The sequence below is a fragment of the Lepidochelys kempii genome, chromosome 3 (assembly GCF_965140265.1).
Source record: "Lepidochelys kempii isolate rLepKem1 chromosome 3, rLepKem1.hap2, whole genome shotgun sequence".
Lineage (NCBI taxonomy): Eukaryota > Metazoa > Chordata > Testudines > Cheloniidae > Lepidochelys > Lepidochelys kempii.
In genome coordinates, this window is record NC_133258.1 from 126,110,066 (window position 1) to 126,137,039 (window position 26,974).

General features: G+C 42.1%; 1 protein-coding gene across 7 annotated transcripts in view; it reads right to left on the minus strand.

The window, feature by feature from the left end:
* RPS6KA2 (ribosomal protein S6 kinase A2) overlaps positions 1-26,974 on the minus strand; it is a 476,285-nt gene that overhangs the window by 245,437 nt on the left and 203,874 nt on the right. For 2 of the 7 annotated variants that reach the window (XR_012158128.1, XM_073337898.1), the window contains exons 1-2: positions 7,754-8,117; positions 6,949-6,978 (exon numbers count right to left, since the gene is read on the minus strand). The exons of 4 other annotated variants lie outside the window; for them this stretch is intronic. Coding sequence is in view for 2 of the 3 variants with exons in the window: in XM_073337898.1 (XP_073193999.1) it covers positions 6,949-6,978; positions 7,754-7,852 (129 nt within the window). In the remaining variant the exon portion in view is untranslated. Of the gene's footprint in view, positions 1-6,948; positions 6,979-7,753; positions 8,118-26,974 lie in introns of those variants that run through there. One more of the 7 variants, XM_073337902.1, reaches the window with a different exon arrangement.

Genomic DNA, 26,974 nt, shown 5'->3' on the forward strand with positions numbered 1-26,974 from the left:
CCCATGACTCAGCTCAGGTTTCAAATGAGCAGGAACTTCTGACTGGGATTCTGGCTCCATGCTACACCATTTCCACGGCACTGTAAGTCAGTGGCGGAAATGAGCCCAGTTTCTATGGCATCTACAGTACCTTGGAAAAGAATCGTTAACAGTCACTAAAACTAGGTGAAACTCAGTAAATTTTGCCTCCTCTACCAACTTTTTGCCTTTTTTGCTCTGTGTTTCTACCCACAGTGTTTCACTTTGAGTTTTGTGCTTCAACGAACCTAGCAGCTCAAAGCGAAAATCATTGGAAACTGCCAACTTTTGTCTATTGTAGTTTCAGATGGCTGAAGTCATGTAGAGCATGGTTTCCATTCAAAATCGACCACCCAGGTTGTCTGAAAAAATCTCAGCAAACATCACATTTCAAGCCAACTTGTGTTGATTTACAATTTTGGAGGGTAACTGTGTAAAACTCAGCCCAAAACTACCAAGTTTCATGGGCTTTACCTCTCTGTTTGATTTCAGGGTTGTATTAACTTGAACCACACAGTGAAACTCGAGAATGCAAGATTATGCCAGTCAAAACCAGAAAGAAACAAAAACAGCATTCCCTCCCCCCCAGAAATTCAAACTGCACTTTATTTTGCATTTATAATGAGACCTGAAGTCAGGTAAGCTTTACCTGGTGCGGAGTTTTGTTATAATTTATAAAGTTTCACACATCACAACTTGCAATTGGAAACTTTTAAATACAGCAATATTCTCCTTTCCCCGAAATACTGTATTTAATAAAAGAGTACATTAGTAATCTATCCTTGACTTCTTTTGTGTCTGCCAGTCAGCGGCCTGAAAACTAATTGGTTTAGTTCATTTCAGTGTTAAGTTCCCTCTTCTGGCCCTGGACTTGCCTTTTGTGGGTCCTCTATTTTACCACTGCTGAGACTAGAGCTACTATCCTCACAAAGTGCAAGCAGCAACCTACTATGTGAAGAAAGCGAGCCTGTCCCTTGCCAAGCCCATGGACACTGTGTGCTAAGTACTTCTCAGCTGGAAGTTGCATTTTGCATGGTGTCACAGCTGGATCTGACATCAGTATATTCTGTAAGTATTACTTCTGAAATTGGAAATTTCAGATCAGAAAACTACCCTTCCCACCACCACCTCCTCCCTCCCAACCTCTCTTAGCTTAACTCTAACTGTTGTCTAACTCAGGCTTAGATAATGAGTGTTTCATCAGTTCCTCGAAAGTGGAAAAATCTTCTATGCGGGGGGGGGGGGGGAGGAGAAGGAGGATAATAAAATTGCAGGTAGCAGGCACCCTGATGTGTTTACGAAGCAGGAGTGCTGTATTTGAGGAGTATTTATACTTATTTATTTTCATTCAATAAACCTAAGTAAACAAATTTTGAACTGGTGAAGGACTTGACCCTGGGGAGGTTGAGGTCTTTTAATACAACAAGCAGGCCAAGTTCATTGTATGTCAGGTTCTCCCCATCTATCACTTCATCTGCTTCTTGAGATACCAAACTCTCTGAGTGCTGTGTCTCTGGAGAGACAATGTGTCTGATATGGATGTTTGATGTGTGAACACAAAGTCATCTAGGAAGCTACTGTAGGAACTGAACAATCTCATTGAACTAATTTTTTTTACTACCTGAAAGTCAGGATGCAAACTAGGCTCTTGTGTAAAAAATGTGTATCTGAACTTGCTAAGTGGAGAAACAAACATATCAGCTTATTTATCTGCATAAACATTCTGACTTTGAAGTGTTTTTGTCTCATGTACTGGGATAATTTATTTTAAAGAGATTATTGTAGCTTTTTACTAACGTTTTGGACATCATAGATAATAAACCAGCTGATTTGTTGCAGCAATTTCAAATTTTAGCCTGATGGATGATGCACAGAAGCAGCAGTCTTATCAAGATTACTGTGTTTCTTTGGACATTATATGCAGACTGCAATATAATGGGATACTGGCTGTTTTTCCTCAGTTTTGGATCAATTTACTTTCTTTCTCTTCATGAATTAGATACAGATTTATTTAGAGCAGTGGTTTTCAACCTGTGGTCCACCAACCCCTGAGGGTCCATAGACTATATCTAAGATTTCTAAAGGGATCCGCACCTCCATTCAAAATTTTGTAAGGGGTCCGCAAATGAAAAAAGGTTGAAAACCACTGATTTAGAGACACTGCAAATACAATGTAATTTGAAGAGAAAGGCATTGTGCTATCCTTAATGGAAAAAGTCCTACAGACTCTTATATAATTTAATATAGAATGATAAACATATCTACTTATTCTGTTGGCAAGGTTACGCTAATAATAAATTAGTCTAAGTGTAAATGCGAGGTTGTCTGTTAAAGTGAGGCAATGTCGTTGAAAATACACATATGCATGTACGTGTGTGTATCATGAATTGTACATTGTCAGTAGAAATAAACCACAGCATAAAACTGCTTTTAGTTTTAAAACTCTTATTTTTATCTATTTGATCCTTTTTTCCTGTCCTCCCATCCCCCAATATTTCCCTAGAAAATTGTGCAGTTAATTTTCACCAGTATTCACCCAAGTTTTTCAATTTTTGTAGTAAACACAGAAGAATTCCCACAAAATTTTAAACATTATAAATGAAAAATGAAGGGACGTGATTATATTCTATGTACTGGTTTAATGCTTTTAAATTATGTAGTTTTTAGAATAATTTCTGTAGAATCCTAGTTAATTTCTATTGTTTCATCCCTGTTTAATTCTACAGAACCTGTCCAACATCAAATTCCAGTCGGTGAATGTACAACCAGTCATTGCATATATTCCACCTGACCTCTGATTGGGATGATATAAAGTAACTACAATGTGCCCTACAAGTGAGCTCAAGGATGGGAAATGGATTTTTTTTAAAAGGAAAACTGTACACCAAACACAAAGGAGGAGACTGTCAAAAGCTTTTTGTCCTGTGAGTGCAGAGGTGTTAACTGTCCATTTCATCTTGAATGGTCTCTTACAGCATAACTCCTTATGCTAAACAGTTTGGTCCACCTTCTATTTAGCTGTGACACTTCTCTGAGTACCTTTCCCAGACCCGAAGAAGAGCTCTGTGTAAGACTGAAAGCTTGTGTCTTCCACCAACAGAAATTGGTGTAATAAAAGATATTACTTCACCCACCTTCTCTCTAAAAACCCCCAAAACAGCTAAACGTTGAAAAAGTCAATGGGAGTTGGGGGTCTCACCCCCCATTTGTACATTTGAAAATCCCCCAACAAAAGTATTAATTACCATGAGAACAATCTTACAGTCAGGAAAAAGGAGGAGGATGTTGAAAATAAGTTGATATAAAAATAATAAGTGTAGATGGAGACCCTGAACACGCTGAAAGGTCTAATCCAGGAACATTTTCAGAAAAGTGATTTGTTGATTTGCTATTTTAAACAATCTTGTTGCATGCTGAATGATCTCAGCAAGGAATTTTATTTCTTACAAACTCCTTGTGTTACTGTTCATTAGTGAGATGTGAAATTATATCTATGTATTTATATGCCCCAATAACTGTATTATCTTTGCAGCTCCAAAGATGTTACAATACTTCGCGTGAAGCCATCCAATAGCTCCAAGGATTTACATACCAAGACACAAAGATGTACTGATCTGGCTTTGCAAAGCAGCACATAGGAATTGGAGAAGAACTCGCAAGGGCTTGATTATATTCCAATCACCAGAAAAAGAAATGTCCTTCATCAAAGAAAGGAATGAGGATAGTGGAACCACAGTTGGGACTAATGACCTGAGACTATGAAGGTGGCTGATTAAGTTGCACTCCCCCCCCCTCCCCCAGCCTTCATATTAGGTCAAATCCTGGCTCTCTACTGTGGAAGGAGTTTATTGGGGGGAGGGACTATTAGCCATTAAGATTCACATTACTTGTATCTGGAGTGACACAACTAACCTTGGAAGTGGTCAGGCCCAATTTAGAAAGGGACTCAGGACTCCATGAGCACACTGTGCCTTGGACCAATAGAGCTTCTCAGAGGTTGGAGACATCATTTTTATTGGGTCTAGCCTCCCAAGTGCACACAGCATGGATTTGCTAAAGACTTTGAGCCCCACTGGAAGGTGTCTTATGGCAGAGATGAAGAGCCCTACCCCACAGATCATGATCCTCTTGCTCAGGCTCTGCAGAAATTAATCAGATTTCCATGGAGGGGAGAGATTCAGGGGAAATCTTTTTGCTGATGGTCATGGTCTTTCCCAAGATGACAGCTCTACAGAGCTATCAGCCAGGACTGTCTTCTCTAAGAGTTGTACTGACTCACTTTGGAGCCTTGGTCAACATTATATCAAGGATCTAGACAGGGCTAGAATATGGATCATAGATATTAGTGTGACTAAACACAAAGTTAAAAATAACTGAAAATAACAAAAATGGAGAACATCGGCAGTTGTTCTTTCCTGGTAAATGTTTTAGATTCTCATGTTTCCAGAAACATTTAAAGGCGGGAAAGGCTTTTGCATCATTGGAATAAATATTATAATTAAATTCTTTGCTTGTTGCATCTTTACTGCATTGTTTTATTAGAATGTCATATTTAACCTTTATTTATAAGTCAAGGAATCTTCATCTCTGCCACAAGACACATTCCAGTGGGGCTCAAAGTCTTTAGCAGATCTGTGCCATGTGCACTTTCTCCTGGTGGTTTTACATTTATGCTCATTGACACTCAGTAAGAACTATAAACAAAACTCTGCTTTCAGTTCCACATTTGCAATTCCCCTTGATTTCACTGGGTGTTCAGTGGACTTCAATGGGAATTGTGTGCACATGTACAAGGGCAGAAGTTGACCCTGCATGTTGAATAATATTACATCACAAAATATAAATGAAAGTTAAGAAATATTGAAAAATAGTATAAAACTTAAAAACTAAATATGTAACAACATAATTACAAATTTTAGCTGAGTTTCTCCAGAATAATATAAAGGGCACATTTTGGATAAGAAAAAAAAAAAAAAAAACCCCACAAACCCCAACATGTTCCTTATTTACCATAGTATTGGTCTCCACTACCTTTCTCATGCACAACTTAAGTCATGAACAAGTTAAAAACCTAATAGTGTAAATGAGGCAATGGATTTGGATGTCTCCGATAAAGAAGTGATATTGGTGTACTGCAGCCATTAAGCAAAGATCAAGTTTTGGTCTGCAACTTGCAAAGTCATCTTCTGCATCCATACCTCTGATTTACAGAGCTATGAATCTTGTACAACTAGAGTTAAACCAAGCAGTAACAGCACAAGAATGGGGGGTGGGGTGGGGGAGGAGATAAAATGACCAGCAAAACCTTACCTAGTAGATATATCTTAGACATTACAGCAAGTGTGGTAATTTAAGGATATAAAATTACTTGAAGCAAAACAGGGGTAAAAGGGAGACAGACAGACAATGATCCTCCTATAAATTTCAAATCAGATCTACCAACACATGGTTTCTGCCAGGTGCATTAGCAACAAACCACTAAGCAAAACATTGCTATGTGTATTTTCGCCAAGTTCCCTGCCTTTATTTTATTTTTTGTTCATGATAAATTTCTATGTACCGACTTCATATTTTGTCTCTTTATAAGTGTATCTATTTGGAAGGAGAATACTCCTATTCTGAACGATCCAACTACCAGCAAGCCTCCTTTGCTCTTTATATTTTGCTGATGAATACTCATTAGCTTGCAATTACGAGTGTATATGCAGAAGTGCTAAGGGATGGGATTCACACAGGGGGCTTGGTGTTTGTGTTTGGTTTTTCCACTAAGTCGGAACTTCTCTGATGATTTTCACACTTAAATAGCAGAACAGATTTTTAAATCACTTTTTTCCCTTCCTGGTTGAAAACCCCCTGTTCCCTGTTGCATTATAATACAGAGTGACTTTGCATAAAGTGGGTTATTACTGCCAAATAAAGGAGGGAAGTGGGGAGTGGATGTGATACTTTGTAACTTAAATAGGTTACAATAGTTCTTGAACAAGATTATTTAAAAGTCAGTAAATCCTGGTACAAGAAAACAAGTTTAGAGAAAATATCCCAGACATTTAAAAGAAAATCTAATAATTTGTTTAAAAGGCAATTATTGTTCATAACTATGTCCAAAAGAATTTTAAAGACTTCTTTTAAAATAGGAATCTGAATTATTGTAAATGTAGAGGAGTTGTGCTAGTCAGAGTCAGACTATCCAACAGATTAGTTTATTAGCATGGTGGAAACTGCTCCTTCCCAATGTAACGAACCAATGGCATTGTCACACAAATAGTTAACACGAGTGGTCTGGTGGGACTCTGACACCTCAGAAGTCATCTCCTGCTATGCTCTGTCCAGGCACTAATGATCAATCATGATGCTCTTGTTAGTCCCTGAGTAGAACTTCTTCGTGGAAGAGCCACAGCTTTGCACCTGGCTTTGCATCTGCTCTGGTGGAGCATGGATTTGATTACTTTCATGGACTGTTGCAAGATACATCTCTTTAATTTAGCACTTCCATGATTTGGGCACAAAGCTGAGGGAGGAGAAATTTATTTTCCCTGCCAACGAGGTTTGGATCAACGTGGCTGGATGTCAATTGGTGCCAACATTAGTTGGTGGAGTTTTGTTTTTTTATTGTGATGTATTCCTATCTGATGGGTGAAATAGAATTAGGCAAGCAATACGATTTTTTCAGGAAATAGTTAAAAAAAATCTATTTAAATTCAGTCTTTATCATATCCTGCTTAAGCAATGCAATATCAAGACCATTATCATCAAATAGCTATTTGATGTCTTAGATATAACATGAAGGAAATATATTTTTTTTAATTTATTTGCACAGTATGAACCCGATCCTCCTCTCAGGACACTGGCACAAACTGAGAGTAACTTCACTGAGGTCAATGGAATTATGAAAAAACAAATGCAAGTAAGGGAGAATCAGGCCTTGTATACCTTTGTTTTAATGGGGAGGTAGCAGATCATCTGCAATGACAAAGAGAACAAAAAATTATATATATAAAACTGACTGTTCCCAAATCCAGATACAGGGTCAAAAAACGATGTGATGGATGGAATACAGAAATCCTGATCCTGCCCCATCCAAACATTCTTATACATTAATACTTCTTTCTGACTGAAAATGCATTTCACTTGGTGATAGTGTGAACACATTTTATATAGATTATTTTGACATTTTCCCAAACAACTTCTCCTTTTCAGTAACAGAAAAATGCCAGGATGGATGGGCTGAAGAGAAGATGAATGCAAATATGTGACAAGGATGGGAGCCTATAGGAAGACAAAGCAAGGGCAATTACTATCCTGGATAAAAGAACGGTGAGTCACTTTCGCAAACCATGAAAAAAATAATTGAACACCAAGTATTGCAATAGACTGAGTTGTGGGTGGGGTTAGGAAGAGTAAAGCAGGCAGCTACTATAGATTCTGGTGCTGTCTGTGCTAATTTAGGTGAATCTGTAATTATTTCAAACAAGTTTATAATGTCCTGATTCAGGTTTCCTTCTCACGTGCTATGCCAGTGAAATAAGCCTCAATAACATGCCAAATATATTTTGCAATATACAGTGCATTACAAAAAAAGCTTAGTGATATTGAATAATACCATTGCAAACACCACCACCTATAGAGGAAGATTACCTTTAACTGCTGATTACATCAGCAAGTGCAGCCATCCCCCACCTCTATAAAAAGCACACAAGAGTATTTGCCACATATAAAGAACTTAATAAAAATTTACCTCAAATCTACTTAAACTTGAGCTCTTCGACCGAGACTTCTTGCGGAGATATACTGAAAAGAACCTACGCACTGTGAACTTCTTCATATTCATTTCCATTGCCCCGTTTGAACTACAGTGCAGAGCAGAGAGGAGCTGCAGTGACGAAGAAGGCTAGTGCATCCCAGTTGCCCCTTATATTAAATCCACGGAAGAGAGATTATCAGAAGTATCTTTGCTAATTCATCAAGTCGTGTACAGATAGATACACAGAAGGTATATTACAAGAGCCATCAAATCTTGCAGTGTGCTGTTTGCTGCTCAGAGCATAAGTGCTTTTTACTCTGTCTTTCTTTCCACTGTTTACATTTCAGTGCTGCAAGCAGAACTCCCTTTCCACTCCCTCGCTCCCTCGCCTTAGGTCCTACTACATCCAATCAGATCAGCTTTTGCTGCATACATAATAAGCACCAGAAAATGACAGCTACCAACTCCCAGGCAGAGCAGGTTTGCAATAAAGAGTAGACGTGTCTATTGCTTGCACTCCTGTTCTCCCAGCCAGTCTTTTCCAATCTCTTGGCTTGAGAACTGTAGGGGGAAAATAAGCACATGCTGCATTTCTGTTTTTAGCTTGGAATTTCAGCAGAGCTATAATTACCATATACAATATGGGCCAGATCTGAGAAGAAACCAGCTATTGTAAAAGAGATTCTCCTAAGAGAAGATTGAAAGACACCATGAGCCCACTGCTAAATAGTAGCGTCTGAAGCTCATTTTATTCTGTGGATTACGTTTTTTACCTTTATCTGTGTGAAGTTAAAACATTTTTTCCTGAACAACATTAAACTCCAGCACACAGCGCAGATATTACAGATTACCTAAAGGCTTTACATTTAAATAGTAGTTTGTACAACACTTTGAAAAGATAAAGCACTATATAAAGGTTAAGTATTGTGATTATTATTATATTGTGATGGGAGTCTACAAATGTTAAGAATGTATACATACATACAGAATAGGAACCTTGCTCTTTGTACAGTATAAAATCATAGAATATCAGGGTTGGAAGGGACCTCCAACTAGGAGGTCACCTAGTCCAACCCCCTGCTCAAAGCAGGGCCAATCCCCAACTAAATCAGTAATTCTGAGTTACTCATTATACTGGACACATGCAGACCTATGCTTTCCCTCCCTATTTTTAGATTTCCTTTAGAAAACTACTGCATCTCAATGTGGTTCTGAGACCCAAAGTATTTCTGTGCCAGCCACATACAGCTTGGGCTCCTTGGCCTTAATTATCTTTCCTTTCCAACTGCTAAAGACCATCAAGACATACCTTTCCGCCTATGTCCTTATATGGCAAGAGAACAGCGCTGAGGACTTATTAATGACTCAACTGAAAAAAGGTCTGAGACAACAGTGACACCACCATACTGGGGAAGGTTCTCAGAGGCTAACTGACAGCACCACTGCAACTGATCAGCCTTAAAGAGAAATACACTTTTTGTGTTAATTGCTTACTGGGTCTCTTCAGGCACCTTCAGGGGCTGTGTCATGATTATCACAGGCTGCTCTATTGATCGGTTAGTGGCAAGGGTAAAAAAACAACCAACCAAACCTATCTATAACTGCAACAGCAACCATGACCATTTTCCTAAGATGTCACGGAGTTTATGGTCTCAGCTTACACAGGCCCTATCTTCCCCACCTATATCTTCCTGCACCCCACCCCAACTCCTATCAATTATGTAGCTGTGAAAAGCATCTACCTTGTCAGCTGCTCTGACTGTGTCCTCCTCCTCCAGATCCTGTCATTGGCTTCTTCTCATCTTCTACATCAAATGTGAACTCTGCACCCTTGCTTTCAAGGTCCTGGTGAACTTAGGTTTCCACCTAACTTTTTGATCTTGTTTTTTCTTTCCCGAACCGCATTGCTCCATACCTGCTGCAAAAGCTTAATAATGCTTTTTATATCCTTCTCTTATCTTGTTTCCACCCAGCCCCCTGTGCCTGGAAGAAGGCATGTCCTAGACCAGTGTTTCTCAATCTTTCCAAATTACTTTATCCCTTTCAGGAGTCCGATTTGTCTTGCGTACCCCAAGTTTCTCCTCACTTAAAAACTATTTGCTTACAAAATCAGACATAAAAATACGAAAGTGTCACAGCACACTATTGCAGAAAAAAAAAGATTACTTTCTCATTTTGTCTGTATGAAATTTAAGTTTGTGCTGACTTTGCCAGTGCTTTTTATGGAGCCTGTTGTAAAATTAGGCAAATATTGAGATGGGTTGATGCACCCCTTGGAAGACCTCTGCCTACCCCCTGGGGTACGTGTACCTCTGGTTGAGAACCACTGTTCTTGACTATTCAAGAAGTACCTTATTTCATCACATGAATAAGGAAAGCAAAATCTAGATCTAATATTGTAATTTTTGGGGGTGTGATTAACAAAAGTATTTTTGAACTGTCTTAACCATTGTGGTTTTGAATGATAGCTCGGTTGATGGCATAATAGATGGGATTGCTCAGTTTTCTTAAATCTTTTCCATCATATATATGGAAAGCCCATCTATTATGCCACCACTCAAAACCACAGTGGGTTTATAAAGTTCAAAAAATATACTTGTTGTTCACCAAAAAAATAAAATATTTCGATATTAGATCTAGATTCTGCTACTCTTACTTACGTGGATGCAATTAGCCCTTCCCAACTCTTACGGCACAAGGAGTTGCACCATCAATTAAAAAAAAAAAGATTTAAAACATGTAGCGTGTCCCAGAGTTAAAAACAGTTATTGATGGCTTTTACTATAAGATCTGTCACTGCCTTCATGTTGCAATGGGATTCTTACAGTCTAATATACTGCAATTTTCAGTCATCATTAAAGGCCATTAAATGAGTCTGTTTTGCAATAAACTCCAAAGAAAAATTATCCAAAACTATCACGTACTTGTTACGTATCAGGTGTCCTGTCTTAGATAATATGAAGTGAAGGCACAGAAAAGAGAAAAAATTCTACAAGTATCATGTGTGCATTTTATGCTTCTGAGCCACTGTTATTTAGCTTAGCTTCAGAAGAACAAATGAATAAGATGAAGTCTCAGAGTGAAAGATCCATAACTTACAGTTAGCCATAGAATATCCAATTTGCCCAATGACTAATAAAAAGGTACAAGCCAAGAAAGAAATTAGATTAAACTGTACATTCATTGTTCTATGTATAAGCATACTACCAGTCAGATCAACTTGAAAAATTCATTGCACTTCAAAATTCATGGCAGTAAATTATTAATCAGCTTCCCTCTGAGTAATTTTTACTGCCAAAGAACTTGATGGAAATGAAATCCACCAAATGGCTGTGCTTAAGGCAAGAATAAACAACAGAGGTGGGGATCAACTGACATACTTACACTTCATAGTAATATTTATATTTTTGATTCTGATTCATGGCTTCTAAACTGAAACATTAATTGCCACAACATAGAGTTTTTTAAAAAAAGATAAAATGCCTGATTCTGCTTTTTTTTGGAGCCAACTGTAAAACTCATTTACTTTGACTTGATTAGGATTGGAACCAAATTGTACAGACAAAAAGTACTTCAACTTAGAGTTTGCTGAGACTAGGTGTTAGTTAACACACGTTTCATGGAAGATTTCTAACAATAAAACTTACTACCAGAACTTGTGTGACCCTCACAGATGGCTGTACACAGAACACATCAAGAATAATAAAAGTCAAGCACACAACTCGAGGTGGGCAAAGAAAGAGCTGAGAAAGAAAACAAAGGAAATCAGCTAATCAAACAACATGCACAAACCTCTTAGGACACCAAAAATCCAATCCTGTTCTTAAAGAAGGTAAATTTTATTAAAAACAAAAAGGGAAAAAATACATCTGGAACTCAGGCTTTTTGCTAGATCTTAAAAGAAACAATTATAAAAATTAAGCACTCAAAACAGATTTCTTGGGGGTTCAGCTTAAAGATTACAAGCAAACAAAAGCATCAGAGGTTAGCACAGAGGAGATGCACAAGCCTTAAAAAATAAACAGAAATAAACCTGATCACATCTAGCTTAACATTCTGATCTACTTACACATTTGGAGTTCAGATAAGTAGTTCTAGGTATGATCTGATGATTTATGATCATACCTTGCTTAAAGCTGCTTATAGCATGGCTGCTCTGTCTCTCTAGCCCAGAGAACAACAGTCAAAGGGAAAGTTTCTTTCCTCATTTTAAAAAGTTCTAGCCTTCCCATTGGCTCTTTTGATCAGGTGCCCACTTTTTTTTCTTTACCTGGGGGACTTTTTAACCCTTTACAGGTAAAGCAAGTAAAGAACAGTTACCAAGAGGGATTTTACAGCTAACTGGCTGGCTAGGTGTCCATCAAAGGGAGCTATCCCCCCACTTTATTTACCACAGGCAAGATGAAATGCTTTATTTCAGGTAGAACAAAACATGTTGTTCAACCCAAAAAAGAAATTTTTTCAAGTTTTGATTCACAAAAAATATTAGAATTTTTTTGGGGGCGGGGGGCAAACCAAAGTGATTTTTTTTTAAAATTTCCATTTACCGGTTGAACAGAAAAAAATCAGTTATTCACACAGCTCTATCCAGGAACTGCAGATACAGACCTAAGACATTTACACTCAGCAACAAACAACAATCTATGATGAACCAGAACCTAAAAGGACATGCATGACTGGTTGATGCTGCATGAACTATGAATTTGCAGTAGAGATAAGAGAACTGGGCTAAGTAATTGGAAGAAGGGCTACACAAGTCTTTGAGACATATGACTCTGTCATCCACAAGACATGGGCTTAGTGCAGGAAATTACTGGGTGAAATTCTAGGGCCTGTGTTGTGCAGGTCAGACTCTATAACTATAATGGTCCCTTCTAGCCTTAACAATCTGTTTATCTATTAATAAAACTGCAATGACTCTGCTAACTGAGCAAAACAACAGGTAACTGGAGTTATTGCTCTATGTTTCATGGAGTGTTAGTGTTATGTTCCCATCCCAGATGAATGTCTTTAGTTCTGAAAGGAATATATTGTTGACTCTGAATGCAGGGGACTTAATGGGGGCTGAGGAACAAGCCTCTAGGAATCCCTCAACAAGCCTATGCAATGAAAGTATCTAAGGTAAAATTGTGGTCCAAAAAGCAAATGAGACGCTGGGTTGAATTATTCTTGCTATAGAGAATAAAAATGGAAGTGTACAAACTGATGGCACTCTCTTATGTTGAGTAATACATTCAATTTTGCTTGCCCCTTCTCAATAAGTTTATATGAGAAACAGAAAGGCTTCAGCAACAGGCAATAAATTATTAGAGGCAAGAAAAGGCTTCCATATAAAAACACATATGATTAGGACCTCATAAATTTAGAAAGGAGAATAAGAGGGTCATGATAAAGGTACAGTATAATTCCAGTTATCCCAATTCCCTGTACACCAAAATCCTTGTTATCTGAATCCATTGTGTGTCCCCCACGTCGCCCTACATTAGTTATTCACCAGCTAATAACTTCTCAATTAGATGCTTACCGCTAGCTAGTACTAATCAAGGGCTTTGCACTTTTAATACTTAATACTTTCTATTTTATTAAGGAATAAACCCAATGTTATTGCATTTAAATGCTAAAATTATATTAAAACCACTGTGGACACAATTTTAATACAATTTTGGTGGCTTAATAAACTCAAGAGGTTTATTTTTTACTCTTTAATAAAGTACAAAGTATTAAGCAAATATTAGCATTACTTGCTTCATTCCCCATATTTCTATATCAGTGAAACTGCAGCTCAATGTAGCACTTTGGTTTCTCCAAACACCTGGTTAGCCGAAAGTTTCAGTTTCCCTGAAGCCATTCAGATAAACGGAATAAACCCAAACCCTAACCCAAAACAGAACTAGATAAATTCATGGAGGACAGGTCCATCAATGGCTATTAGCCAGATGGGCAGGGATTGTGTCCCTAACCTCTGTTTGCCAGAAGCTGGGAATGGGCAATGGGATGGATCACTTGATGATTACCTGCTCTGTTCATTCCCTCTGAAGCACCTGGCATTGGCCACTGTCGAAAGACAGGATACTAGACTAGATGGACCTTTAGTCTGGCCCAGTATGGCAGTTCTTATGAGTGTGCTGTATATGAAAAATGGCATCAAGAAGGTAAATTAAATACTCCTATTTACGCTCTTGTAGCCACTTTATTCATTTGATAATTTAATTGTTTTATTGTTGTGGTTAACCCAAATGCTATTTCATATATCTATTCAAGTGGTTTGAGCATTGGCCTGCTAAACCCAGGGTTGTGAGTTCAATCCTTTGAGGGGGCCATTTAGGGATCTGGGGCAAAAATTGGGGATTGGTCCTGCTTTGAGCAGGGGGTTGGACTAGATGCCCTCCTGAGGTCCCTTCCAACTCTGATATTCTATGATTCTATCACACATTGATTGTATAAGTAGGGTGAGACTATAGGGGTATAAGACTGACAAGTATTTAGGAGTGATGACTGCATATTCGATATATAAGTAAAGCATGGCTGTAATGAAAGGCCTACAGGGTAAGGCCTGTAAAACTTCAGCTTAGCCTCACTACACTTAAGGAAGCTTGACATAAGTGGGTGACCTAAGAATAACCCTATACCAATAAAACCACATGATTACTGCAAAGGATGTGCCAATAGGTGATGTTATAGAAAAATAGACTGTAATATACCCATCTAGACAGCATGGTACCTGATTGATACATCATGGAAAGTTCTCTTCTGACATGTGTACATAAATATGGGAACATGTGTACATAAATATTAATAAGATGTTAATAAGAAAAAAGGGAAATAAGAGAACAACCTAGTGGAGGCTCCCAAAATTTATGGGGCATGGAAGTACAGTTAAGGAAAAGAAGGGTTGGAATCCTCATGCATATACATATGGGTTCGGTGTGCTCAGAACAACAAGACAAAAGCAATTCCCTGATTGCAGCACAGTGGGAAGACCCCAGCGTAAGACCACATTCAGAAGACCCTAGCAGGAACCACCCCTCTATCAATGACCATCTGTTGAGAGATCCACAAGACTCTAATATCATCTTTGGGTATGAATAAAGCATTGTCTGTTGCTTGGGCTCTCAGGTTGTGTAGATCTGTATGCGAGTGTAACTTATAACTGATAATACAAACAAGATTTTTGACTTGTAACTGTGTTTGTGGTCGCTGTGTTTGCTCTTCATGTGCCCCTAAGAGTCTCCCAGTCCGAGAGAATCTTAAAAGGTAACTTTCACCCTATTGATTTGAAACTTTGGCTGCACAGGAGCTGAGCTCAGTCCCCAGAGACACTATAGTTTAAACACAGGTCTATCAATCAATTCAAATTTTTAAAAAGGCTACTCTTATAAAAGAGAATCAGGAACAGGTGTTTCAGGAGCATCCACTGAGCAGCATGAAGAAGAAGAGCACTGTGCCCTCGTTGATTATGCAATACATGTTTGCAGCATTACTGTCGCCATGTTGATCCCAGGACAAGGAGGGTGAGGTGCTATTTTTTAATTGAACCAATTTTTTTAGTGAAAGAGACCCAAGCTTTTGAGCTACACAGAGACCGGCAGGCGAGCTCGGTGTAGCTCAGGAGCTCGGTCTCTTTCACAGACAGAAGTTGATCCCATAGAAGATATTGCCGAACCCACCTTGCCTGTTATATGATACATGACACGTGCAAGGGGATCACCACTTCCCGGTCACGAGCAGATGCAGTGAGCACATTTTCACTTGACGTGTGTTTCTTCAATATGCAATTGTGAGGCATGTTGTTTTTCTTGCTGTTTTTTACAAACACACCGATGGATTTGGGTAAGAGTCTCACACATTTTTCTGGTAAAAACAAAGTCCTCTGTCCTTCAAGCTGCTGTATTAGGACAAACCCCTGTTCCTGCTCAGAGCCCCATGGACTGCAATGGGGCTCTGGGAGGGTGCAGGGATATTCCCATACAGAACACAATGCAGGACTTGAGCCACATATACCATATCAAAGATGATTGCTGCTGGTTACGAGGGAGTGTTAGAAGGGCTAATTTTTCTAGCTAAGTACAAAAGAAAATACACAGAACATTAGGTTAGGGTTTACTTAATAATAAATGACTAGAGGTTTAGGGACTGGAAACAATAATGAAGGCAAGGTTTAAAATAATGGAAATAATACCTACCTATTACACAGAGCTTTACATTTGCAAATCTCAAAGTGCTTCACAAAGGAGGTCAGTGTCATCACCCCCATCTTACAGAAGGTAAAACAGACACAGAGAGGTGAAATGACTTGCCCACGGTCACCCAGTAGGCCAGCAGCAGAGCCAGAACTAGAACCCTGGTCTCCTGAGTCCCAGTCAGGTGCTCCATCCATAAGGTCACACACACAAAAATCTTTTCATTTCATCCCCTTGTCCGCATGTTGTCTATTTACATCCTACCAGTACGAACTTTGGGACAAAAATCTGTCTCACTGTGTACCTATAAAACACCTGGCACACATTAAAGCAGAAAAAAAAATAAACAAAATCATAACTATTAATGTGAAACCAAGTGAAGTGATCCAAACGTTAACCAGACTTCCACTTGATTTTGCATGTCCTCAGTACTGCGTGCTAAAGGGAAGTGTGTAATCTGGACCACAGCCATTGTCTGTGGTACATGTTGCAGCCAGGACATCTATTCAGTAGTTGACAGCAAAGTGCTGATGCCAGATCCTTAAGCTGTACCCAGAATCTACCTAGTGTGTGGTGACAGAAATATATGCAGTTATTTGGCTGTTTCTTCACAAGTTGAGGGTGAAATATAATGCTTTGCTCTCTGCTTGTCTGAAAGCATGCCCCACTGTGTCTCTGCAAAGAACTCCCTCCCTGCTTTCCTCTGCATGGCACAATTATCTGTGTTCCCCCACGCTCTGCTCCAGGGTGCTAGAAATTTGCTGCAGGGCTATACCAACAGCAAATTACAGCTTAGCCTGCACAGGGTTAGTTGTTCTGACAAACAAGCTGGGGGGAAAGAGGTGGTATAAAGGTTCTTCCCCCCTCCACAACTCTCTCTGCTCCAAGGAGAGAAGCAGAAGCCTCACGACCCCCATTTACTCCTGCACATGTATACTCAAGTTTTGAGCTGCCAGAGCAGAAGCTTAAGAGGGATGTCTTATTCCCTTGTTATTGCCCTGAACGGGCATGCAGGCTGTGGTGTTCAGTGATCACTCAAAGCTTGAGGTGCTTGCAAGCATCATCATCACAGAAAATCCCAAAGGGAGGTAGCCTCCTTGCAGACAGAGCACCACACAGATGGTTTGAGTGGATGTTAAGTCAATTTCCGTCACTGGTGACCTTATGAATAGGGCCCTACCAAATTTCGTGGTCCATTTTGGTCAATTACATGGTCATAGGATTTAAAAAATAGTAAATTTCATGGTTTCAGATGTTTATGTCTGAAATTTCATGGCAATATAAACATGGGGGTTCTGACCCAAAGAGAGTTGTGGAGGGGTGTGTGTTACAAGCAGAGGTGAAAGTAAGCTGGTACACCCCGGTACGGCATACTGGTAAGAGCCGGTGCACCGTACCAGGACCGGCTTTCTGAGAGGGCAATTTAAAGCCCTGGGGTAGTGGCGGTGGGGCTGCGGCGGGGATTTAAAGGGCCCCAGAGCTCCAGCCGCTGCTACCCCCCCGCCCGGGGCCCTTTAAATCCCGGCCTGAACCCTGCTGCCCGAGCCCTGGGGTAACGGCGGCGGGGCTCTGGCAGGGATTTAAAGGGCCCCGGGGCAGTAGTGGCGGCTGGAGCTCCGGGGCCCTTTAAATCCCTGCCAGAGCCCCGCCACCACTATCCCAGAGCTTGGGCAGCAGGGCTCAGGCCAGGATTTAAAGGGCCCTGGAGCTCCAGCCACTGCTACTGCCCCGGGGCCCTTTAAATCCCCGCCAGAGCCCCGCCGCCGCTACCCCAGGGATTTAAGGCCATGCCTCTTCCAATTGAGGCCACGCCTCTTCCGGTTGAGACCACGCCCCCTGCTCAGGACTCCGGTGTACCGGTAAGTCCTCTAACTTACTTTCACTCCTGATCACAAGGCTATTGTGGGAAGGTTGTGGGATTGCCTCCCTTATTTTTGTGCTGCTGCTGGCAGCGGTGCTGCCTTCAGAGCTGGACAACTGAAGAGCCGTGGCTGCTGGCCGGCCACTCAGCTCTAAAGCCAGCACCACCTCCTGCAGCAGCACAGAAGTAAGGGTCTTAGGGTATGTGTGCGGCGGTGACCATACATCTGGGTTTTCCCAGCAGCCTCCTGCCCAGGTCAGGAAGTGACAGCTGGAGCTGCAGCCTCTCTGCATGGTTTCGGGGCTGAAAGCTGGAGTCACAGAGCTTCCTGCAGCCAGGGGAGGTTCCTGGGAGGTGGGTCTGATACAGCTCCAGGAGTGTTTCCTATAGGGCAGAGGTTCTCAAACTGTGGTCCACAAGCTCCATTCAGGTGGTCCACGGGTAGTTCCCTCTAAGTTGCGCACCTGGGTGGCCACACATGAGAGAATGAAGGGCCACCCACCTAATTAGTGGAGCCGCACAGGCATGACTCCACTAATTAGGTGCCTGGACCCTGGAGAAGACACACATGTAAGGTGGCCCTGGAGGTGAATGGGGGGGTAGGTGGGAGGGGGCAGTGGGATGAGAAGAGGGAGTAGGGGGAATTTGGGATGTGCAGGGCTGAGGTGGCCAGAGAAAGAGGCGACTTTCCCCAGCTCCAGGGCTGCAGCTGCCAGGAAGAGATGGCCCTCCTCCTTCCCAGCCTCAGCTCTGTGGCTGCTGTGGTGGGGGAGAGAGGGAAAGACCTCCCTCCTTCCCAGTCCCAACTCGGGCTGCCAAAATGGGGGAGAGACCCCATCTCCTTCCCAGCCCCAGCTTGGGGGCTGCCGTGGCAGGGGGGAGAGGGCACATCCATTGCATAAGAAAGGTAAGACTATGGATATTAAAATATGAGTTGTGTGCATTTATTGGGGAACAAAAAAAGTTAATTATTAGGGGTTTTTTTTATATAGCGCTTTCATCCAAAGAGCTTTACAATAGTTAGCTAACGGTACAAACAACATTTGGAAAAATCATTAAGTGGTGCACCGAGACCCTCAGCAATTTTCAAGTGGTCCTCAGAAAAAAAAAGTTTGAGAACCACTGCTATAGGGGGAAGAGAAAGTCCCATCTCTCCGCAGCCTGGGCCAGGACTAGCAACTGGAGCCTGGCCCAAGGTAGAAGTCCCCGGCTGGGGTTGCCCCAGCCCTGCCCCTCCCCTACAATAGCCAGATTTCATGGTGGAGATCAGAATTCACGGTCTGTGATGCGTTTTTCATAGCTGTGAATTTGGTAGGGCCCTAATCATGACAACGAAGCATTGTGATCAGGCACAGCCATGGGATCACCCACCATATAGCAGCCTTTCTTGCCACACGCACATTGGAAATTCATTGGTCTTCCATCCGAAGTATATATCTGTACCAAAAAAGCTGCCAAACCTGAAGCAGTGCTGATGGAGGTGATGGTGGTGGGGGGTTTGACTACAGATATCCTCATTTCTTATCTTGTCCTGCCACTTATTATGGAGCAGCTGACAAAGACAACAAGAACCAAAAACATTGATCTGGTGGTCTTCAGCCTTCCTCAGTGCCCATATTAAGGTGCTTGCAAAAGATCTTTTTATTCTGTGTCAGGTTCCAATGGGCCCTTCATAGTGACAAGAGCTTCACAGCACACCACCCAGAGTTTATGTTTGGGAAGCTCAGTCACTAAGGGCAAAGTCCCCAATACCACACAGGCAAAGGGACAATCAAGACTTAAGTTACAAGGGCCTGGTCTACACTACAAAGTTAGGTCAACATAAGCCTCCTTGCACTGACCGAGTTGTGCATGTGCTGACACTTAAATTTGTCTCCCACTGATGTAAGCACCCTGCTACAGCGACACAGTAACAGCCTTGAGCAATGAGCAGTGTTAAGCCTTGGTCAACGTACTGAAGTTAACGCATAGTGAGCGTTGACAGTGCGTTACCTATGTCAACTCTTAACAGTACTCCAGCAGCTATCCCACAATTCCCAAACACAGTCAGCTGGTATCGGAGCAAATTTTCTCTCTCCTTAAACTACTTTAAAATTGCATGTTTAAAATGGAGCATTAAGTGCTTCTGCCCTGACAATGGTGGGACAGTAAGCGATGAGGAAGCACCATAAGCATTATTCAGAGGTTGGCTCGAGCGGGCTACTGAAATGCTGCTGCAGTGGGCGCAGAGCCAGTCAATGAGACCAAAACCCTTGTGATTTATTTTGACAGTGAGTTGTGCCATTAGTGTCCCCAACAATCACTGCAGAAACAGGGGGGTGTATAGTCTGCTAGGTGAATGACTACATCAGGGACTTGGCCCTGCTAAGACACATGAGGACCCAGGAGTGCTCTGGTCACAATTGTTAGCTCCACTGCCTAGGGTCTCAGAGACCAGAAGGCCCTTCCTCCCCTTTAAAGCCCTGTGAATTTTTGAAATTCCTTTGCCTGATTGTTCAGCATAACGAGCACACCTAGGAGCTGGTGAATATTGCAGAAAGGCCTGGGAGTCCCTGCAGGAAAAGGAGAGGCAGATGCACTAGGACATAATAGGGCTTCTCCGACAGCAAACACAGATGCTGCCGACTCTTGTGGACCTACAGGTTCAACAATCACAGGCTTGCCTCCCTTTGCAGTAGATTAAGAACTCTATTACAGCACCCCCCTGTACATTACTGCCTTCAAACACTCCATGTGGCTTCCAGGCTGTATCCCTACCCCTACCACTACCACTCCACACTGGGGGGGAACATTAAGGACAACAACAACTTCACATACACTGACCTGCGAAAGCCACAGTTGCTGTACACGTAGCTAAAATGCACATGCATATTCTTTCCCCTTGTTAAGTTCTGTTCCATTAATTTATTACATTTTAAAGATACGTGCTTTTAAATTCCATAGATTTTTTTTTTGCGCTGATTTTGTTCTTAATGATATTCTATTCTTTGGAAAATAATTCATCTTTATCAGTTCACAATATATGCTGCAGAATGCCTGGCAGTACTGAAAGCGCCTACTTGTTATTGCACACTGTGACACAACCTGTAGGATCAGTGACAAAATATAATAATCACAAATGTACAGCAAGCACCACAAAATTAATAGCTGCATTGGTGTACTTCTACAAATACAAGACTATCAAGCACCACATAATTCCTAACAGGCCCCAAAACAACAGGACCAGGACCTTCTTTGCTTCACAGATATTATGCTGGACATAGCAGGCAGCTATAACCACTGGGATTTTTTTTTTCACTGAGATCCAATCTTGAGAGTAAATAACTCTAGTGACCTTTCAATCTACCAAAAGCGCATTCAGCTGTCATTCTGCACCTGCTCAGACAGTAGTTGAATCTTTCCTTGCTGCTATCAAGGTGGCTGGCATATGGCTTCATGAGTCAGGGGAGCAAGGGCTAGGCTGGGTCCCCAGGATCAGTACTGGCATTTCAACATCACCAATGCTAATCCTCCGGTTGAGAAAAAAGTCCCTGCTTGTAGCTTTCTGAGCAGCGCTGTGTCCTTAAAGATCTGAGCGGCGTGCACCTTCCCTGACCAGCCAACACCGATGTCAGTGAAGTGTCCCCAGTGATCCACCAGTGCGTGTATCACCATGCAGCCCTTCCTATTGATGTACCCTGTGGCAATGTGGTCTGGTGCCAAAATAGGAATGTGACGGCCATTTATTGTTCCACCACAGTTCAGGAGCCTCATTGCTGCAAAGCCATCTACTACGTCCTGCGCATTGCTGGAGGGTCACAGTCCTGTGTAGCAGGAGAGGATTAATGGCTCTGCACACTTGCACCACAATGACCCCCCACAGTGGATTTTCCAACTCAAAAATGATTTCTGATTGACCAGTAGCAATCTGGCATTGAAAATTTCCACAGTGCGATCCCCACTCACTCCTCCACTGTTAGCACAGCTCTCATTTTGGTGTCCCTGTGCTGGAGTGAGCTTGGCACACAGATTGAGGAATGTGGCCTTGCACATCTGAAATTCTTCAGCCGCTGCTCGTCATCCCAAACCTGCATTATGACGCATCCCAGTCAGTGCTCATTTCTCGGACCCAGAAGTGGTGTGCCTCTGTCTGCAGCTCTGTGAACACCAACAACCACCTTGAATTGGTTCTCAGTATGTACCTCAGCTATCTGTCCTCCATGAAATCATGTTCCCCACTGATTCGGTTCTTCTTGGGGCTCTACAAATACGAGAGGATCATAGGTGCTGTACTTGCAATCCGTATGACAAGAGTGTAGAGCTGTGCAGGCTCTGTGCTTCTGTGAGAGATGGTGGAAAGTGTGAAAATTATGGGACATTAGATGACAGTATGGGATGGAGACAGTTGGGAAGTTGACCCTTGCTGCTAGTCATCCCTGTGACTCATTTCTGCCCCACCCTGAATTGCCAAAACTTCCCAAAAGACAATGTGCTAACTGGTGGCCGGGTGAACTCTGGGACTCCTACCCGTAATGCACTGCATTCTGCATCAACACGAGCACTCCTGGTGAGTGCACACAGCTCCTTGTGTTGGCACTAAGTATTCATGCACAAATGTAACTTGCATACGTAAAAGTCTGTGGTATAGACATGGCCTTCACTAATTGTGCAAGACATCTGGTAATTCTGAAAGGTGACCAGTATAAATACGACCACACCAAAGATGTAGAGAACTTTCTGCTTTGAAGGAACTGGTGTTGCTCAATATGCACTGTAAGTCCTCAGACTCAGTACCAATATCCTCTTTAATGGATTCTGTCCGACATCTTCTAATGCCAGATCTTAAAGTTTGGCACCTAAACAAGCGGCTTAATTTTCAGAGTTGCTGAGCACCCGTTGCTATCAGCAAAGTCAAACACAAGCATTTCTGCTCCTTTGCAGTAGTGTGTGGTTGGATGATTGATTCTGAAGTAATACCTTTCTTCTGGAAAATACAGTGCAAACAAACCTATCTTTTCCAATCCCCTTACAAGCCCTTGCTTGGAGCTAGGATGTATACTGGCTCAGTTGTACTGAGACCACTGGTGTTTGAAGCAAATGGCATAGATTTGAACATGCTACTGAACTTTCATGATGCAAAGTAGAGGGAACTTGCTCTTTTCTTTCAGTATGGACTCCAATATGCTGTAATACAGCAGTAGTTATACAAGACATACGTCATCCAAAGAGATAGAGCTCATGGCTGAATGATATGGATGTGATGAAGAGGTCTTATTCTAGCTGTGTGATGCCTAGAATATCCATTTCCCTCAACCCCTACAATTTAGAATGAAGCATTATGTCTCTCATGAAAAATGACCTAAAATCAGGTTGTATTGGGTGTTACCTGCAGAGAACTTACTAATACAAAAATACTCTGAAGACACACAGGTTGTTCTTATTTGTACAGAGAGAACTGGGACAGAAGCAGAAACAGTAGTGGCAGGACAAGACAAGGGAGTTTGATTTGTCTGTATGTGTAATAAGACATTTTAGTTCTTTCAAAAGTGTTTGATCTTCAGGTCTGGGGAGTGCTACTCTGAAATGACTGTGGCATTTATTACTACTGCTCCCTCTATCATATGCACTTTCTCATCCACAGACTCCCTGTAATGGCATGACACAAACCTGTCAAGTGACCCCTTCTGGTCAGGGGTGTCTGCAGTCTTTAAATAGTCCCAGCCCTGGTATTGGGCTGAACTCTCAGGGTTTCCTCCCTGGGGGCAATGGTTTCACCCTCCAGCTTTCCAACTGGGCCACTAAGCAGTTCAGATCCCCTTCTGGGGTTTATTGCTGTCCAACTGGCCTACGGGGCGGGGGACCCATGCCCACCCACTATTTCAGGCCCCAGCCCAGGGACCCTAAGAATAGCAGTCACATGATGCAGTGTCTCTTTAATAAACTGCTTTCAGTTCCCTGGGCCACTTCCCATGTGGCCCTAGCCTTCATGAAATGTTTACTCTCACCTCAAGGCTCTTATATGTTCAGGCCCAGGAGCAAGCCAGGAGCTCTTTCTTGCTCCCCCAGTCCCCACCAGCATTGAACTGTCCATGGTGCTGCAGTTCCCTTTGGCCAGCCACAACCAACATCTGCACTCCTCTGGCTCCAACAAGGAACTGCCTCTGGTCTGCACTGCAGCTTTTTATACTAGTTTGCAACCCTCTGATTGGCCAACCCATTGCAGCTTCCCCCTGATTGGCTGCTTCCTGTGCAGTCTCTCAGGACCACTTGAAGGACTTAGCTCCACTGCTCCTTTCCTAGGACAAGTGTGGCAGGACCCTGAGGTTTCCAGCAGGAAGCATCTTGGCCTAGTCCACCCCGTCACACACCCCATGAATAAATGATAGCATCATTGTCCATATCAATGTCAGCTTGCTGGGGATTATTTTTAGCATGAAGGGTAGCTAGTCTAACAGCCTGTGTTGAAAGCTCTCCAGTGAGGACAGTGCCAGCTAAAGCTTTTACTCTTGTCACTGGGCCTTTAACTTGGGGCTAACATTGCTTCCCAGCTTCTACTTGAATTTTCCATAGGCTCAAGTAGGAATTTTTTTCCCACTTCACTTCAGCCTCTCCCCCAGCATGCTCCATGAAGGTTGATAAAGGATGCAAATTTTGTTTGCTTGTTTTTGGAAAATCAATAGCAATGGATACTGTCTTCTTATACTGGGGTGGAATTATACTTCTCAGACATGGATGCTATTTGGCAGTTGACTCACCAATAGTCTGAGTACACAGATGTTCATGTATATCCACTTGACTCTGAGCAGCTACTGTACAAGAGGTAGGGGGTACTTGTTTCATATTTACTAGCTTTGGTTACAAACACAAAAACTACCCAGGAAACTGGCAATCCCATGAAGGAATGTATGTACTAGAGAACCAGCAATATGTAAATCCCTCTTGGTATGCCTGACAGGAAGGCATTATACCTAAGGCTAAGATTTTGTCAGGGATATTTTTAGTAAAAGTCACAGACCGGTCACATATCAGACCGGTAGCTGTGTTAGTCTATATCCACAAAAACAACGAGGAGTCCAGTGGTACCTTAAAGACTAAAAGCACTCCATGCATCTGAAGAAGTGGGTTTTTTTACCCACAAAAGCTTATGCCCAAATAAATATGTTAGTCTTTAAGGTGCCACCGAACTCCTTGCACAGGTCACAGGCATTAAAGAAAAATTCACAGAAGCTATGACCTGTCACAGATATTTTTTTTTAGTAAAAAACATTGATAAAATAGGGATCTTTATGGGTCCCCACACCACCCACAGCGGGGCAGCTGCAGGGTGGCTGGGAGCTCCAGGGGCCCGCACTGTAGGTTGGGTGTCCAAGCTTCAGGGTCCTGCGCTGACGACGGCTGGGAGCTTCAGAGGCCCCTGCCACCTGCAGCAGCTAGGAGCTACGGGGTACCCCTGCCACCCCCAGCTCCGGGGATCCTCTGCAGCGGCCAGAGACCCGTGGGAGGTGTCACGGGTGGTGGAGCTCCCTGTCCCGGGACTCCGTGGGTGGCAGGGGACCCTGCAGCTCCTGACTGCTACAAGCTGAAGTCACTGAGACCTCTGGAAGTCACAGATTCCGTGACTTCTGTGACCTCCATCACTAAATCATAGCCTTAATTATACCTAACAGGGTGACTGGTATATGGATTCAGAACACTTTACCCAAAACCTTATTTTTAGTAATACAGGAAGACAAATACCAAATAGCCATTACACTTGCTTTCTTGACAGGTTCAAGAGATGTGGAATCAATATTACTCCTTCAGCTATCAATAGAAGGCAATGAAGAATGGGCACGGACAATTTTTATGTTGAGGAGACAAAACTTTAAGGAGAACTTCTACCCCCTCAAAAAATATCAAAAGATGGGGGTGGGAAACAGGTAGGAAGGACAGCCCATTGATTAGGACATTAGCCTGAGACTTGGCAGACTTGGTTTCAAGACCCTGCTGCACCACAGACTTCCTCTGTGACTTTGGGCAAGTCACTTAGGCGCTCTGTGCCTCAGTTTCCCATCTGTAAGTTGGGGATAACAACACTTCCCTACCTCACAGGGGTGTCATGAGGGAAATACTTCAAAGATTAACGCATTCAGGGCCAGATTTTCAAAGATATTTAGGCACCTAAAATGCAGATATGCACCTATTTGGATTTTAAAAAGCACCTAACTCCTACTGAGAATCAGGCCCAAGGTGAACTGAGTTGGGCTCCCCGAAACTGAGATACTAAAAAATTCTAAAATAACTTCTGAAAACTTGGGCCTTGATTTCTTTTATTAATGCAGCTGTCACATCCCTTTTTGGGCTACACAAAGAAAGCCCTGCTTCAAGCTACAGTGATACTACCAACCAATTCCAGACAACACCCAGCATTCTCTGAAATGGGATACTGAAGAGAAAAATGGACCCAAAAAATAAAAAATAAAAAAATAGGTTTGATACATCATAACAAACCCTCTGTCTTTCAGAAAGAGCTATGAAAACAGAGTACACACTGGGGAAAAAACAGTCACCAAAAAACATTTCAAACCTCAAAAAACAGTTGTGTGGGTCCCATTCAAGATCTGGAAAAGGTTCATGGTGGTTCCTATTTTGCCTGAAACAGCTGACCCCATCTTAAGGCAGATGAAGTAAAACCAATTTTAAAATCACCTTCAGTTCATTTTACTTGTAAATACTAAAAACAGGGCATCTATGCACTTCATAATACCGTAATGAAACAGGAAAGGGAGCAGTAAACAACATAAACAGTTCAGTGTTAGTGCTCATGGCTACCATGACATTATGAGAACTCCTTGCTATAGATATACAATACCAGTGTACACTATGTGCTGATCTCCCCCTGGGGGCAGTGGTGTGTGCACAGGTGGCCCTGTATGGATTAGGGAGTAGTAGCCCTTATCTGACAGACACCCAGAAGACCCAGGGAAGAACTATGGAGCCCCTCATCCCCTAGAGGACAATGTAGGAGGAATGGGGATAGGCTTTAGGGCTCCAAAAAATCCAATTTAAGATAAGGTTGGGTGGACCCCAGGGCAGGAAGGACAATGGCAAGAGCGTAAGGCAAAGCTATGTGAATACCATCTAATCAAGTTTAGGACTGTTTCCTCTTAACAGAACCTGAACCCATTATAATTTTGGTGAGTTCACAATTTTATA